Source organism: Tursiops truncatus, chromosome 10 (genome assembly GCF_011762595.2).
Source record: "Tursiops truncatus isolate mTurTru1 chromosome 10, mTurTru1.mat.Y, whole genome shotgun sequence".
NCBI classification, from domain to species: domain Eukaryota; kingdom Metazoa; phylum Chordata; class Mammalia; order Artiodactyla; family Delphinidae; genus Tursiops; species Tursiops truncatus.
Genome location: NC_047043.1, coordinates 50,737,800 through 50,754,314, shown reverse-complemented (window position 1 = coordinate 50,754,314; position 16,515 = coordinate 50,737,800). Strand labels below are relative to the sequence as shown.

General features: G+C 43.7%; 1 protein-coding gene across 1 annotated transcript; it reads left to right on the top strand.

Annotated features, from left to right (window-relative positions):
- The first annotated feature begins 2,834 nt into the window (after positions 1 to 2,834).
- On the top strand, positions 2,835 to 4,904 carry LOC117313891 (pantothenate kinase 3). The gene has a single exon (XM_033864526.2). It carries the CDS (start codon positions 3,112 to 3,114, stop codon positions 4,222 to 4,224), a length of 1,113 nt encoding a protein of 370 aa, XP_033720417.1. The 5' UTR covers positions 2,835 to 3,111; the 3' UTR covers positions 4,225 to 4,904.
- Positions 4,905 to 16,515: the final 11,611 nt, after the last annotated feature.

Here is a 16,515-nt window from a genome sequence, read left to right as displayed (position 1 = left end):
ACTCTCCAGAAGTAACTATCATTTTTGCTTTCAACTGAAGTGGGATTTTTTTTAAAAGAAATCTTTTTTTTTTTTTCTTGGCTGCGTTGGGTCTTCGTTGCTGAGCACGGGCTTTCTCTAGTTGTAGCAAACCAGGGCTACTCTTCGTTTCTGTGCATGGGCTTCTCGTGGCGGTGGCTTCTCTTGTTGCTGAGCACAGGCTCTAGGCATGCGGGCTTCAGTAGTTGTGGCACATGGGCTCAGTAATTGTGCCTCACAGGCTCTAGAGCACAGGCTCAGTAGTTGTGGCGCATGGTCTTAGCTCATGTGGGATCTTCCCAGACCAGGGATCGAACCCGTGTCCCCTGCATTGGCAGGCTGATTCTTAACCACTGTGCCACCAGGGAAGTCCCTAAAAAGAAATCTTTAAAGCTTAGAATAAATATGCTTTGTGAACAAAACAAGTGAAAAAAATTAATAATATCAATGCAAAGATACTTTTTCCAGGGGGCAATTTCTTTTTACTTGTTAATGGTGTAAAAATCAATTTCCAATCATAAAGCCAAGACATAATGATCCAAAAGATCACTTTTTTTTTGAAATTTTTATTTTGAAATGATTATATTCTTGTTATGGACTGAATATTTTTCTCCCTAAAATTCAAATGTCGAAGCCCTAACCCCAGTGTGATGGTATTAGGAGGTAAGTCAGGTCATGAGAGTGGAAACTTCATAAATGGGATTACTAGCCTTAAAAGAATAGGCCAGACGGCTGGCTTCCTGTCTTTCTGCTACGTGAGGATACAACCCAGAGGCTTCTGACCAGACCCCAACCCACACCAGCACCCTGATCTCAGACTTCCAGCCTCCAGAACTGTAAGAAATAAATTTCTGCTGTTTATAAGCCACCCAAGTCTCTGGTACTTTGTTATTGTAGCCCGAACTGACTAAGTCTCAAAAGAAGTTGCAAAAATAGTACAGAGGTCCGAGGTATCCTTCACCCAGCTTCCCCTAATGGTTACTTCCGACATGACTATGGTATACTATCCAAACCAGGAAACTGACAAGATCATTTCTTTTTGAAACACCAAGTGTTTGGGGGAAAATCCTGCCATAAATATGATAAGAGACCAGTTGGATTCTTTATAGTCAAATAAGATTATTCTCCAAGGTATCTATATAGTAGAAGGACCTAGTAACAACTATTATTATTATATGTAACCTGACATCAAGTCACAGGCCTGAATAGATGTCAACACAGAATATTTAATGGGTTTTGATGGACTACATATTGGTTTAAATGCTATGCCATCCTGGTTTAAATAAGCTGAATTTTAAGTAACAAAGGATGTTGATGGAATGAATACATTTATACTTAATGGTAATGAGATTGGAAATACAATTCTCTTTTTTTCTTTTTCTTTATTGGAGTACAGTTGCTTTACAATGTTGTGTTAGTTTCTGCTGTACAGCAAAGTGAATCAGCCACAGGCATATATATGTCCCCTCTTCCTTGGATTTCCTTCCCATTTACCTCACCACAGAGCACTGAGTAGAGTTCCCGATGCTATACAGTAGGTTCTCATTAGTTATCTATTTTACGCATAATAGTGTATATATGTCAATCTCAATCTCCCAATTCAGCTCCCCCCTTCCCCACCTTGGTATCCATATGTTTGTTCTCTACATCTGTGTCTCTATTTCTGCTCCACAAATAAGTTCATCTGTACCATTTTTCTTGATTCCACATATATGTATTAATATATGATATTAGTTTTTCTCTTGCTGACTTACTTCACTTTGTATGATAGTCTCTAGGTCCATCCACATCTCTGCAAATGGCATAATTTAGTTCTTTTTTATGGCTGAGTAATATTCCATTGTATATATGTACCAGTACCACACCTTCTCTATCCATTCCTCTGTTGATGGACATTTAGGTTGCTTCCATGTTCTGGCTATTGTAAATAGTGCTTCAATGAACACTGGGGTGCATGTATCTTTTTGAATTATGGTTTTCTCTGGGTATATGCCTGGGAGTGGGATTGTTGGATCATATGGCTCTGTTCTTAGTTTTTTAAGGAACCTCCATACTGTTCTCCATAATGGTTGTACCAATTTACATTCCCACCAACAGTGCAAGAGGGCTCCCTTTTCTCCACACCCTCTCCAGCATTTATTGTTTGTAGATATTTTGATGATGGGAAATACGTTTTTCTTTAAAGTACTATTTATTTAATTTTTAAAAATATTTATTTATTTGTTTGTTTGTTTGGCTGCACCAGGTCTTAGTTGCGGCATGCAGGATCTTCATTGCCGTGTGCGGGGTTTTTAGTTGGTGGCATGAGAACTCTTAGTTGCGGCATGCATGTGGGATCTAGTTCCCTGACCAGGGATTGAACCCAGGGCCCCTGCATTGGGAGTGTGGACTCTTAGCCGCTGGACCACCAGCAAAATCCCTAAAGTACTATTTAAATACAACATTGCTTCAAATGGAAATCAGCAGCTATACACAACCACAGAACTTATGGCACTGATATTTTAGTTGTAACAGAAAAGCCTGTCTCCCAGGCCACACTTAACATTAGTTCCTCAAAAGCACGGTTTTAATTTATTTTGGAAACACCTACATTTGGTGGATCCTTCACTCTTGAGATTGCATTTAGCAAAATCCAAGAAAACAAATAATAAAGTAATGTGGGTACTACCACTATAGTTTTATAGTTATTAAGCAGGTGGTTTGGGGCTTGGAAAACGTAATGACAGTATATTTTTATAGGCCAGAACTACTGAACAGAGGAACATAGAAGGTCAAAGGACTTTTCAAGATAAAAAAAAAAAAAAATCTAGGGGGCCTTTTGTTTGGAGCGGCGGCGGGGGGCCCCGGAGCGGCGAGGCCGGCGGCCTTCCCCTGCTCGCTCGGTCCCGGCCGCCCCTCGCGGGGGTGGGGGGGGCCGCCCCCTGGGCCGGGGCCTAATCTCAGGCGCCCCCGCCCCGCCCTTGGCCCGCCCCGCCCGGCCCGAGGGGAGGAACCGGCCGGGCCTCCCCGCGCGGCCCAGCTACCTCCGGAGTCTCCGCCGCAACCCTCTGCGCGCCGTACCCGAGGCTGCCTCTCGCCCCTCAGGCCGACGCCATGAAGATCAAGGATGCCAAGAAACCCTCTTTCCCATGGTTTGGCATGGACATCGGGGGAACTCTGGTAAAGCTCTCATATTTTGAACCTATCGATATCACAGCAGAGGAAGAACAAGAAGAAGTTGAGAGCTTAAAAAGTATCCGGAAATATCTGACTTCTAACGTAGCCTATGGATCCACTGGTATTCGGGATGTACACCTTGAACTGAAAGATTTAACGCTTTTTGGCCGGAGAGGGAACTTGCACTTTATCAGATTTCCAACCCAGGACCTGCCTACTTTTATCCAAATGGGAAGAGATAAAAACTTCTCAACATTACACACGGTGCTATGTGCTACAGGAGGTGGTGCTTACAAGTTTGAAAAAGATTTTCGCACAATTGGAAACCTCCACCTGCACAAACTGGATGAACTTGACTGCCTTGTAAAGGGCTTGCTGTATATAGATTCTGTCAGTTTCAATGGACAAGCAGAGTGCTATTATTTTGCTAATGCCTCAGAACCTGAGAGATGCCAAAAGATGCCTTTCAACCTGGATGATCCCTATCCACTTCTGGTAGTAAACATTGGTTCGGGAGTCAGTATTTTAGCAGTCCATTCCAAAGACAACTATAAACGAGTAACTGGGACAAGCCTTGGAGGGGGTACCTTTCTTGGTTTATGTAGTTTATTGACTGGCTGTGAAAGTTTTGAAGAGGCTCTTGAAATGGCATCCAAAGGTGACAGCACCCAAGCTGACAAGCTGGTCCGTGATATTTACGGAGGAGATTATGAAAGATTTGGTCTGCCTGGTTGGGCTGTAGCATCTAGTTTTGGGAATATGATTTATAAGGAGAAGCGAGAATCTGTTAGTAAAGAAGATCTAGCAAGAGCTACATTAGTTACTATCACCAATAACATTGGTTCTGTGGCACGAATGTGTGCTGTTAATGAGAAAATAAACAGAGTTGTCTTTGTTGGAAACTTTTTACGTGTCAATACTCTCTCGATGAAACTTTTGGCATATGCACTGGATTATTGGTCAAAAGGTCAACTGAAAGCATTGTTTCTAGAGCATGAGGGATATTTTGGAGCAGTTGGTGCACTTCTTGGGCTGCCAAATTTCAGCTAAAGCATCGGGTTTCTCTCTGTTAATGTCACTCAAGAGGAACTGAAAACTGGAGGTGTTATTACTGCATTATTTGTCACTGGGAACCAAAGGATGAAAGAGTAGCACTATTCCTGTTGATTTTTAAGTATCAGAATATGGTAAGCTGCTATATGTTGCCATATTAAAAAGAGAGCTCCAGTAATGTGAAGTATTTCTAAGTGAAATGCTTTCCCTTCTGTATATAGCCAGTGTTAAATCCTTAAATGCAATACAGCCTCTGATTAATGAGCTTCCTCTGAAAAAGATTTTCTATTTATTTTATTTTATGTAGCCAACATTGCAGTACTGTATGTTCAAACATGAATCTTAAAGTCTCAGAAATGTTTATCTCATGAAAAGAATTGATTCTGAATATTTGTTACAAGTCTGTTCTATGTGTGTTTTGGTTACTAGTAAGTGGACAGTAACATATCCTGTATCGAAACTTACTGAAATGGCAATCAAAGATGATCATTTTAATATGATTTTAGAAATGTTAAAGCAATATTAATTATTCATTACTGTTGTTTTCCAAACATATCTTCTCCCAAAAATCATGTTTATGTGCTCTTTCCCCAGAAGTATAACCTTTTTCAAATGCCATAATTTAATTGAAATACTGTTGTTAAACATTAGCCTGAACTTTAAAATGAATCCTAGAAAATGCAAAAAAAAAAAAAAAAAAAAAAAAATCTATTTATTCAAGAAATACTTGTTGAAGATCACCTGGTAGGCAGGCACAGGCCCGGGCACTGGGTACACAATGCTGGAATAGCCTTTTTTTTTCTTTTTCACATTTTGACACCTCAGAAATAGAGAGGTCATTAATGGTGTCCTAAAATCACTGTTGGCCATAAGGCAATTGTGGTGTAGTCATCTCTGCCTACAAATTTGTGAATTTAGCTATAATTCCTGTTTGTGATACTGGTTAACTGCTACCCTTCAATGGTTTGGTCAACAAATCATTTAAGAAGCATTTGAAGAAGGAATATGAGTCCTAGTTGTTGTATGAAAATCTTCCATTGACCCTTCCAGTAGCATCTTGAAAGCACAAAATCAAAACTTGCAAAATGGGCATCAGGTCATTGGGAAAAAAATCTAGAGACAATAGTGGAGTACTTTCTAAAGAGATCCGGAATATATGACATTCTTGATGTCTTAGAGGATAATATCATGTTGGAAAACATTTACACAAAGACTCTGGATTGAAAAGTGGTTCAGAAGAATAAGATTACAAATGTGAATTTTATTACTCATGTGTATATTATATCTACATACAGGGTATATATGTGTGTAATATGTAGCATATCATACACATGATATATAAGATACATATATATGAATCAACAAATATATTTCCTTCTACATAAATGCAAGAGGGATATATGATCAAATATATGTTTAAATAAGCTTATTAAAAAGGCCAAAGAAATCCAATAGGAAAGGGACATTTTTTCAACAAATGGTGCTGGAACAATGGGTATCTATTAAAAAAAATAAAAAATAAGGGCTTCCCTGGTGGCACAGTGGTTGAGAGTCTGCCTGCCGATGCAGGGGACACAGGTTCGTGCCCTGGTCCGGGAGGATCCCACATGCCACGGAGCGGCTGGGCCCGTGAGCCATGGCTGCTGAGCCTGCGCGTCCGGAGCCTGTGCTCCGCAACGGGAGAGGCCACAACGGTGACAGGCCCGCGTACCGCAAAAAAAATAAAATAAATAAAATAAAATAAAGAATACTGACCCCAACTTACACCATATACAAAAGTTATTTTGACAGCTTAAGGCTGTGGATATATGGTGTAAAATTGTTTCAACTTTTTTGTATGGTTGAAAATTTTCAAAATAAAATAAGTCTAAAAGAGCTCTATCAATCAATATAAAATAAAAATTCTAAGTGGTAAGGAGTCATTGTCTCCTAGTTTAATTGACAGGGAGTTTTTTTTTTTCTTTCTTCATTGTACACAAGATAATGATGTACCTTAAAGTTGACAGAATTTCAGATTTGAAGAAATACAGTGGTTCCTAGGATGGAGGAAAATACAGTCCTCTTTCACCCTTTGGGACATGAATCTGAGATTGGGAGGTGTTAAGTGCTATAACAGGGTGGTGTGAATGCAGCCCTAAAGTAACGCTTACATTTTAGAGCTTTGCAGTTTGTATTGGGCATCCACATTATAATTGCAATGAATTATAATTCACTGTAATTTCTTAACCATCTTGCAGGTAGGTCACACGATTAGCCCAATGTTCATTGGTCAACGAATGAATGAATGAACACATAAAGAAACTAGGGCCCACATCATTAAAAAGTCTACAAAAAACAAATGCTGGAGAGGGTGTGGAGAAAAGGGAACCCTCCTATACTGTTGGTGGGAATGTAAATTGGTGCAGCCACTATGGAGAACAGTATGGAGTTTCCTAAAAAAACTGAAAATAGAATTACCGTATGATCCAGCAATCCCACTCCTGACCATATACCCAGACAAAACTCTAATTCAAAAAGATACATGCACTCCTATGTTCATAGCAGCACTATTTACAATAGCCAAGACATGGAAGCAACCTAAGTGTTCCTCAACAGATGAATGGATAAAGATGTGGTACATATACACAATGGAATATTATTCAGCCGTAAAACAGAATAAAATAATGCCATTTGCAGCAGCATGGATGGACCTAGAGATTATCATATTCAATAAAGTAAGTCAGATAAAGACAAATATCATATGATATCACTTATATGTGGAATCTAAAATTCAATACAAATCAACGTATCTACAAAACAGAAACAGAATCACAGACATAGAGATCAGACTTATGGTTGCCATGGGGGAGGAGGGAGGGAGAGGGATGGAGTGGGAGTTTGGAGTTAGCAGATGCAAACTGTTATACATAGGATGGATAAACAACAAGGTCCTACTGTATAGCACAGGGAACTATATTCAATAACCTGTGACAAACCATAATGGAAAAGAATATGAAAAAGAATAGATATGTTTGTATAACTGAGTCACTTTGCTGTACAGAAGAAACCAAACACAACATTGCAAGTCAACTATACTTCAATAAAAGTTAAAAAAAGAAAAAAAAATTTAAAAAGAAAGAAAAGGAAGAAACCAGAAGGTGCAGAAAAATTAAGTATCTTAACCTAAGATCATCCAAGTAAGGGTTCTAAGATTTGGTTCTTCTGAGACCTCTTCCTGCTATACCATTTATCTTTGATTGGGTTCCCTAAAAGCAGAGCCTGAGCTGAGGATGTCCTGTGCATGATTTACTGAGGTTGTTATCTCAGGAAAAACCTGTAAGGGACGAAGGGAGACAGGATAGGGCCAGGGATTGAAGCTCCGTGGAGACGGGAGTTCAGCCAAAGTCCAGCCTCAGCCTGCTCACAGGAACCCTGGAGAGGGAGTGTCCCACCTTGGGGCGGGGGGCTGGGCTTGTTTACTCCTACATCAGCCTGTTCACCACTTGGGAGGCCCCACCTTCTCATGTAGCGGGTAGGCATCTTAGAGCAAAGTGGCTCTGAGCCAAAACTCAATTGCAGCTCTAGAATGGGGGCACCAGCCAGGGATAGGGGGCCTGGGCAGAGCAACACAGCCTCCCCTCTACCAGTGGGAAGAATGTTCTCTTTAAGACTCAAGAGAATATACAATGGAATACTACTCAGCCATAAAAAAGAACGAGATTTTGCTATTTGCAGCAACATAAATGGACTTGGAGGGCATTATGCTAAGTGAAATAAGTCAGATGGAGAAAGACAAATACTGTATGATATCACTTATATGTGGAAACTAAGAAATACAACAAACTAGGGACTTCCCTGGTGGTGCAGTGGTTAAGAATCCACCTTGCCAGGGACACGGCTTCAAGCCCTGGTCCAGGAAGATCCCACATGCCATGGAGCAACTAAGCCCATGTGCCACAACTACTGAACCTGAGCTCTAGAGCCCATGAGCCACAACTACTGAGCCTGCATGCCACAACTACTGAAGCCCGCATGCCTAGAGCCAGTGCTCTGCAACAAAAGAAGCCACCACAATGAGAAGCCTGTGCCACAACAAAGAGTAGCCCCCGCTCGCCGCAACTAGAGAAAGCCTGCGTGCAGCAACAAAGACCCAGCACAGCCATAAGTAAATAAATAAACAAATAAAAAGAACTACAAGAAACTAGTGAATATAACAAAAGAGAAGCAGACTCACAGATACAGAGAACAAACTAGTGGTTACCAGTGTGTGTGTGGGGGGAGGGGCAATATAGAGCTGGGGGAGTGGAAGGTAGAAACTATTGGGTGTAAGATAGGCTCAAGGATGTATTGTACAACACGGGGAATATAGCCAATATTTTGTAATAACTGTAAATGGAATGTAACCTTTAAAAATTGTATTAAAAAAAAAGACTCAAGGGCTTCCCTGGTGGCGCAGTGGTTGAGAGTCCACCTGCCGATGCAGGGGACACGGGTTCGTGCCCCAGTCCGGGAAGATCCCACATGCCGCGGAGCGGCTGGGCCCGTGAGCCATGGTCGCTGAGCCTGCACGTCCGGAGTCTGTGATCCACAACGGGAGAGGCCACAGCAGTGAGAGGCCCTTGTACCGCAAAAAAAAAAAAAAAAAAAAAAAAAAAAAGAGACTCAAGAGGAGAGGAGGCCTGATTTAGCCCACATTGTTTACCCTCAGCTTCATGCTTTGGTCATGAGGAGTAAGGAAATGAGGCTGAGCCTGCCAGTTCTGCTTTATGAGTGACAGCTCCACAGGGCACCAGCTCTCCCCACGCTGCCTCCTCCCCCTCCTCCCTCCCTCCTCCCCTTCTCCCCTCTTCCCCCCCTTCTCTCCTCCCCCTCCTTCTCTTCTTCTTCCTCTTCTCTTCCTTCTCCTTCTTCTTTTTAAATTACGGAGTGACCAAGAGCCAAGCACAACAACTGAATGAGGTGCTCAGTATGCATATTATCCCCTAGTTGGTGTGCCAGCAGTCCACATCCCCTTGGATTTCTTTACCACTTCCCTTCACACAAACTCCCTAGCTGAGTCTCTTTGGTGTCTTTGTCCTAACACAGCCCTCAGGCTGCCGGGCGCCAGCTTACAAATGCCTGGCAGTTTACAGACCTTCCCCAGGAGCCCTTAATCCCTGTGGCCCTGAGTCAAAGGGACCGTCCCACCATCTAGTTCCTCCGTGGGTTTCTTCTGGGAACCCTTCCCGATACATAACTTTCACATGAATATATTTGCTGTCCTACAAAATTTACCACATTGACATTTTTCCCTCCTTTTCATTATGGCAGTCTCACATGAGACTCTAGTCTCAGAGTCTGTTTCTGGGAAATTCAACCTAAGACATTTCTTTTTATCACTCAGGGAAACTGAGATGTAAGTTGCCCGAGCAAAAAAAAAAAAAAAAAAAAAAAGTGATTAATACTGAGATGGCTCTCTTCTGGTTCTCAAATCCACATACCAACTATTCTATTCAATACGGCTTTGTGAATCAAGGTCCTCATTAACGTCCAGGTCTCTCTGCAGGACAGCTCTGCACAAAACGCTGCTAGGAAGGGCCAGCCATGCCAGTCCGGCCACCTCTTTATCTACCATCCCAGGGTTCATTAAAGTTAGTTCTTAGAGAGTAGACTCTGCTGTCCTCAACTTTGCTCCCCTCCTCCTGTAGAACCCAGCAAATTTTCCAATATCCAGATATCAAGGACCAATGCCTGGCAATGATAAAGTTTTCACTGTACCATAATGAAAAGGAGGGAAAAATGTCAATGTGGTAAATTTTGTATGACAGCAAATGTATTCAATTTAAAGGACTCTTCTTTACTCTGAGATGGTGTCCTTCCAACATTTTTTTTTTTTTTGTGGTACGAGGGCCTCTCACTGCTGTGGCCTCTCCTGTTGTGGAGCACAGGCTCTGGACGCGCAGGCTCAGCAGCCATGGCTCATGGGCCCAGCCGCTCCGCAGCATGTGGGATCTTCCCGGACCGGGGCGTGAACCCGCGTCTCCTGCATCGGCAGGTGGACTCTCAACGACTGCGTCACCAGGGAAGCCCCCTTCCAATATTTTTAATGTTGAAATATCCTTTCTTATATAAGATAATAGTAAAAGTAGACAGCAGTTGACTTTTTTAAAGTGGTCTAATGTAATAATAGTAAAGTTGGCAACTCTGTTATAATAGATTTTTTTAAGGTAACGGTGGGTGGGTTGGGGGGCAATTTTATTCCTCTTGAAATCCAGTAGCCCAGAAGTTACAATCTTGGGGTTGTACCAGGCCCTGCGGGTGTCAGGAAATTTTCTTATTTCAGTAGAACCCTTCCTTAATCATGACTACCAGTGTTAACCAGGATTCTCTTGATAGCAAGTGAGAGAAATCCAATGATCTTAGATTAAAGAGGATTTTGCAAGGCTCTCATTACTTCAAGAAGGTGCTGGTAGGCCTCACAGACAATGGAGCTAAGCACTCAAAAACCACTGTGACTAGGAGTTTGGGATTAAAATATACACACTACTATATACAAAATAGGTAAACAACAAAGACCTGGGAACAGGGAACTCTACTCAATATCTCGTAATAACCTATGATGGAAAAGCATCTGAAAAAATACATATACATATGTATAACCGAATCACTTTGCTGTACACCTGAAACTAACACAACATTGCAAATTAACTATACTTCAATAAAAATTTTAAAAAACCTCACTGACTCTCCATGTTCCCAAGTATAACAATTGTGTATATTTTTAATTAATTAATTTATTTGTTTATTTTTGGCTGTGTTGGGACTCGTTGCTGCACGTGGGCTTTCTCTAGTTGTGGCGAGCAGGGGCTACTCTTCGTTGCGGTGTGTGGGCTTCTCATTGTGGTGGCTTCTCTTGTTGCGGAGCACAGGCTCTAGGTGCACAGGCTTTAGTAGTTGTGGCACGCGGGCTCAGTAGTTGTGGCTCGTGGGCTCTAGAGCACAGGCTCAGTAGTTTTGGCGCACGGGCTTAGTTGCTCTGCGGCATGTGGGATCTTCCCAGACCAGGGTTCAAACCTGTGTCCCCTCATTGGCAGGCGGATTCTTAACCACTGAGCCACCAGGGAAGCCCAACAATTGTGTATTGTTACATAACAAAACACTTCAAAAATCAGTAGATTAAAACAACAATAGTCACTTATTACGCTCATGAATCTGCATTGGACAGGGTTTGGCAGAGAAGGAAAGGCTCGTCTCTGCTCCATGCGGTGTCAGCTGGAGGCCTCACTTAAGGGCTGCTTCTAAGGTAGCGCGATCATGTTGGCAAATTGGTGCTGTTAACTGGGTGATCATCTGCGCTGAGGGCTCCAGGTGCAGGTCTCTCCATGTGACTACTGCTAGCATGAGAGCTGGATTCTAAGGGCCAGCGCCAGAGGGCCAGCCAGGGGGGAAGCTGTATTGCCTCCTATGAGCTGGCCTCTTAGTCAGACGGTACCGCTCTGCCCTCCCTACCAGGGGAAGGCAGTCACAAAGCCCCACCCTGCTTCAAGGGTTGAGGATAAACTTCTCCTCTTGACGGGGAGTGGCCAGGTTCTGAAAAAGCGTGTGGCATGAGAAATACGACTGTGGCCACCTTCTGGAAACACCATTGGCCACATCTACCATTGTCTTCCTTCTCTCCGGTGGATTTCTCCCAGGCATGGAGGGCATGGCCATCTGTGATTCTCAGGCTCCTATCTTCAGCTCCTTCATCTGAGAGGGATGTCCTCTTGCCTTTGGCCCAGCTTGGGGTAGATCTTCGTACCAATTACAGTAGGAGACTGAATAATGTGATTGGCTTATTTGGGGTTAGGGGTTTACCAATCACTGTGGCCTACGGGGTGAGATCTGAAAGAACATGGCCCTAAGCATGGGACCAGGGGCAGGATGGGGCAAAACACAGAGCCAGCAGAGAGGGGAGTACTATTATGAGCAGACAGGTCAATAGCTGTCTACCACAGGGCTTGCTCGTAAAGGCTGCTCTTCCCCTCCCCCACGGGGTGACAAGGAATGCGGCCAGGGCCCTGATAGATGGGATCTCTGCTTACAACCCCAAGAGAGGAATTGTATTACTTTATAGACCCAATTCTGACAATATAACTACAGGTTTGGGTGGAAGCTGTGGAGATTTACGTTTAAAGAAGCAAACCCGGCAGGCTTAGCAATAAATGGAAATCATTTCTTTCTGGAAGTTTCTGCCCCCGAGGAGGTGTGACGTTTCAACCTATATGCTCCTGATGGCTGCAAGCAACTCACATACGTTTCTCAAAACAACTTCTTTGGTTGAACACTTCAGCTTTTGAATGCCAACTTTGGCCCCCAAAATGCAAGAAGCCACTTGAGATCATCTGAATAAAATCGAGATTTGGGGATAGTCAAGACCTTCTACCATCTGGCTCCAGCTAAAAAAAAAACAAGCCTCGGGGCTTCCCTGGTGGCGCAGTGGTTGAGAGTCCGCTTGCTGATGCAGGGGACACGGGTTCGTGCCCCGGTCCGGGAAGATCCCACATCCCGCGGAGCGGCTGGGCCCGTGAGCCATGGCCGCTGAGCCTGTGCTCCGCAACGGGAGAGGCCACGACAGTGAGAGGCCCGCGTACAGTAAAAAAAACCCCAAAACAAAACAAAACAAAAAACAAGCCTCTATTTCCACTACCAGTGTAAACTGTAACAGATAGAATTTAAAATAACGTTTTAGGGGGACTTCCCTGGAGGTCCAGTGCTTAAAACTTCGCCTTCCAATGCAGGGGGTGCCGGTAATATCCCTGGTCAGGGAGCTAAGATTCCACATGCCTCGCGGCCAAAACACCAAAAACATAAAACAGAAGCAATATTGTAACAAATTCAATAAAGACTTAAAAAATGGTCCACATCAAAAAAAACTTTAAAAATAAGATAACGTTTCAGGGAATTCCCTGGCAGTCTAGCGGTTAGGACTCCATGCTTTCACTGCCGGGGGCCTGGATTCGATCCCTAATTGGGGAACTAAGATCCCATAAGCCATGTGGTGTGGCCAGAAAAAACAAAACATGTTTTAAACACTTTTCAGTATTTTTATTTGTCACCTTTGCTAGTTTCCTAGGTGGGGGATTATGGACCCTTTTTGTTTTCTTCTTCATCTTTTTCTGAATTTGAGGAAACCTAATAAACATTATTTTGGGGGAAACAAAATTCTTCCCTCAGTAGAGGGGTCCTCTCAAACCTGTCAGGTGCTGCTGGAGCTCTTCCGTGGGGGAGAGCACACTGCGTGAAAGGCTGTGCATCTTCCATCACCCGACTGTTATCCCTGTGAGATGATCACAGCAGCCCCCAGCCTGCCTCTCTCATGCTCAGGAATGCAGTTCTGGGCTCTGGACCAAGATGCACAATCCTCAACCACCTTCCCACCACTGCCCCCTGGGTATGTTAAGATCCTTATCCAGGTCATCCCACACCTCAGCCTAAGCTCTGTCGCCAAGTTAACCAGATTCAGGATGGTAGACAGGAAACGCCACCTGCCATTCTAGTCAACAACGAATGTTGCCCGCCATCAAGCCATCAACCATTGCAGCACCCCCGATGGTATAACGTCCAGTTTACCTTCATTTACAAGTGTCAAAAAGAATAACTTTCAAAAATGTGTAAGGTCGGGCTTCCCTGGTGGCGCAGTGGTTGAGAGTCCACCTGCCGATGCAGGGGACACGGGTTTGTGCCCTGGTCCGGGAAGATCCCACATGCCGCGGAGCGGCTGGGCCCGTGAGCCACGGCTGCTGAGCCTGCACGTCCGGAGCCTGCGCGTCTGGAGCCTGTGCTCCTTAACGGGAGAGGGCACAACAGTGAGAGGCCCGTGTACCGGTTTAAAAAAAAAAAAATGTGTAAGGTCAACTAAGGCATCTTCTAAACCATTTTGCTGGTCATTTTGAAGCCTGGACGACTCAGGAAGTCTATTTTTGTGCTTATTGTTGAGAGCGGCAGGAATCAACAGGAAAGCAAACCCCATGAATGACATCAGATCATCTCGGACAATGGGTTGTGGAGCCACTGTCCCAAAGCTGCTGGGTGAGTCTGAGAGTTAGGGTCTCCCCCACCCGCCACTGGAGCAGCCCAGGTGCTTCTAGGAGCTTCACAGAGCAGAGGTCAGAGGCTGATCAGAGGGGCTGGGAACCTGCCAGCCTCTGATTTGTGTGGGGTAACGGTCAATGAGGTAAGACAAGGAAATAGTTTCTGCTTGTGCTGATGCAGGCCAGGCCCTTGGGCTGGAGTATGTGTGCCTGTGTGTGTGTGTGTGTGTGTTTCTGTGTATGTCTGTTTGTGTGTGTGTGTGTGTGAGCATGTGTGTGTGTAAGCATATGTTTTCCTGACCAGCACAGACCTATCTCTGCTCAGCGTTGGATTGTTAAAACTTCTGAAACCAAATATTGCTTCTCATCTTGCTGTTTATAGAGACTGATAGATTTCTTTTATTATGTCAGTTTAAAACCCTTTATGCCTCCTAAGAAGTTTATGGACCCCTAACCCACTGCTGTGTGAGGGAGCCGGTCTGGTTTAGACACCTGGGAAAGCAAGCAGTCCGGAAATACTTAGAGATATTAGATTTGCCAATATGTATCCATAGCCCAGCCTTCCTCACTCCTGGGGATATGCCAAGAGAAACTCATTCCTGAGTTCGTGAGGACACATATAGAAGAACATTCATTGCAGCATCCTACGTGTGACAGAGGGCTATGTCTGCCCATCACTGGGGAGTAGAAAAGTAAACTGTTGAAGAGAGGCAGACCATGGAATTCCTGGATCAGCCAGCATCAATGAACTAAAGATACACACAATAATATGGACAGATCTTTCAAATATGATGTTGAATGATAAAACTTTAAAAATAGAGGGAGAGGGGACTTCCCTCGTGGTCCAGTGGCTAAGACTCTGCACTCCCAATGCAAGGGGCCTGGGTTTGATCCCTGGTCAGGGAACTAGATCCCACATGCCGCAACTAAGATTTTGCATGCTGCAGCTAAAGATTCCACGTGCTGCAACTAAAGATGCTGCAACTAAGAGATCCCGCATGCTGCAACGAAGATCCCACGTGCTGCAACCTGATGCAGCCAAATAAATAAATAAATAAAGATATTTTAGAAAATAGGGACTTCCCTGGTGGTCCAGTGGTTAAGAATCCGCCTTCCAGCGCAGGGGATGTGGGTTCAATCTCTGGTTGGGGAACTAAGATCCCACATGCCACGGGGCAACTAAGCCCGTGCGCCACAACTAGAGAGCCCGCGCACCGCAACTACTGAGCCTGCACTCTCTGGAGCTCGCGTGCCACAACTAGAGAGAAGCCTGCACTCCACAACTAGAGAAGCCCGTGTGCCACAATGCACAATGAAGATCCCGTGTGCGGCAACTAAGACCCGACACAGCCAAATAAATAAATTTAAATATATATATATATATATATATATATATATATATATATAATAGAGAGAGATCTAAAACAGTACTTCTCAACGTACAGATGACCAACAAGCACATGAAAAGATGCTCATCACCGCTAATTATTGGAGAAACACAAATCAAAACTACAATGAGGTACCGCCTCACACTGGTCAGAATGCCCATCATTAAAAAGCCTACACATAACAAATGCTGGAGAGGGTGTGGAGAAAAGGGAACCCTCCTACATGTTGGTGGAATGTAAATTGGTGCAGCCACTATGGAAAACATTATGGAAGTTCCTCAAAAAATTAGAAATAGAGTTGCAGTATGATCCGGCAATCCCACTCCTGGGCATATATCCAGACAAAACTATAATTCGAAAAGTCAATGCACCCTAGTGTTCATAACAGCACTATTTATAATAGCCAAAACGTGGAAGCAACCTAAATGTCCATTGACAGATGAATGGATAAAGAAGATGTGGTACAGGGACTTCCTTGGTGGTCCAGTGGTTAAGACTTCACACTTCCAATGCATGGGGCAGGGTTGAACCCCGGGACAGGGAACTAAGATCTAACATGCCATGCAGCGCGGCCAAAATATTAAAAAAAAAAAAAAAAAAAAAAAGGTGTGGAATCTCAGCCCCACACAGACCCACAGAATCAGTGTCTGGGGTGGGGCCCAGGAATCTGTGTTCTCTCCAGGTGATTCTTATGCAGCTGAAGTTGAATTACCATTTACACGCATTTCAAATACATACATACATTAAACAATTCTCTGTATTTTCCCAAAGTAGGTTCATATCCAAAGAAATCTACACATTACAGTAAGTGCTCATGGGGAGAAGCATGGAACTGAGGTGAAGGGGGAAATCCAATTAAATAAATATAA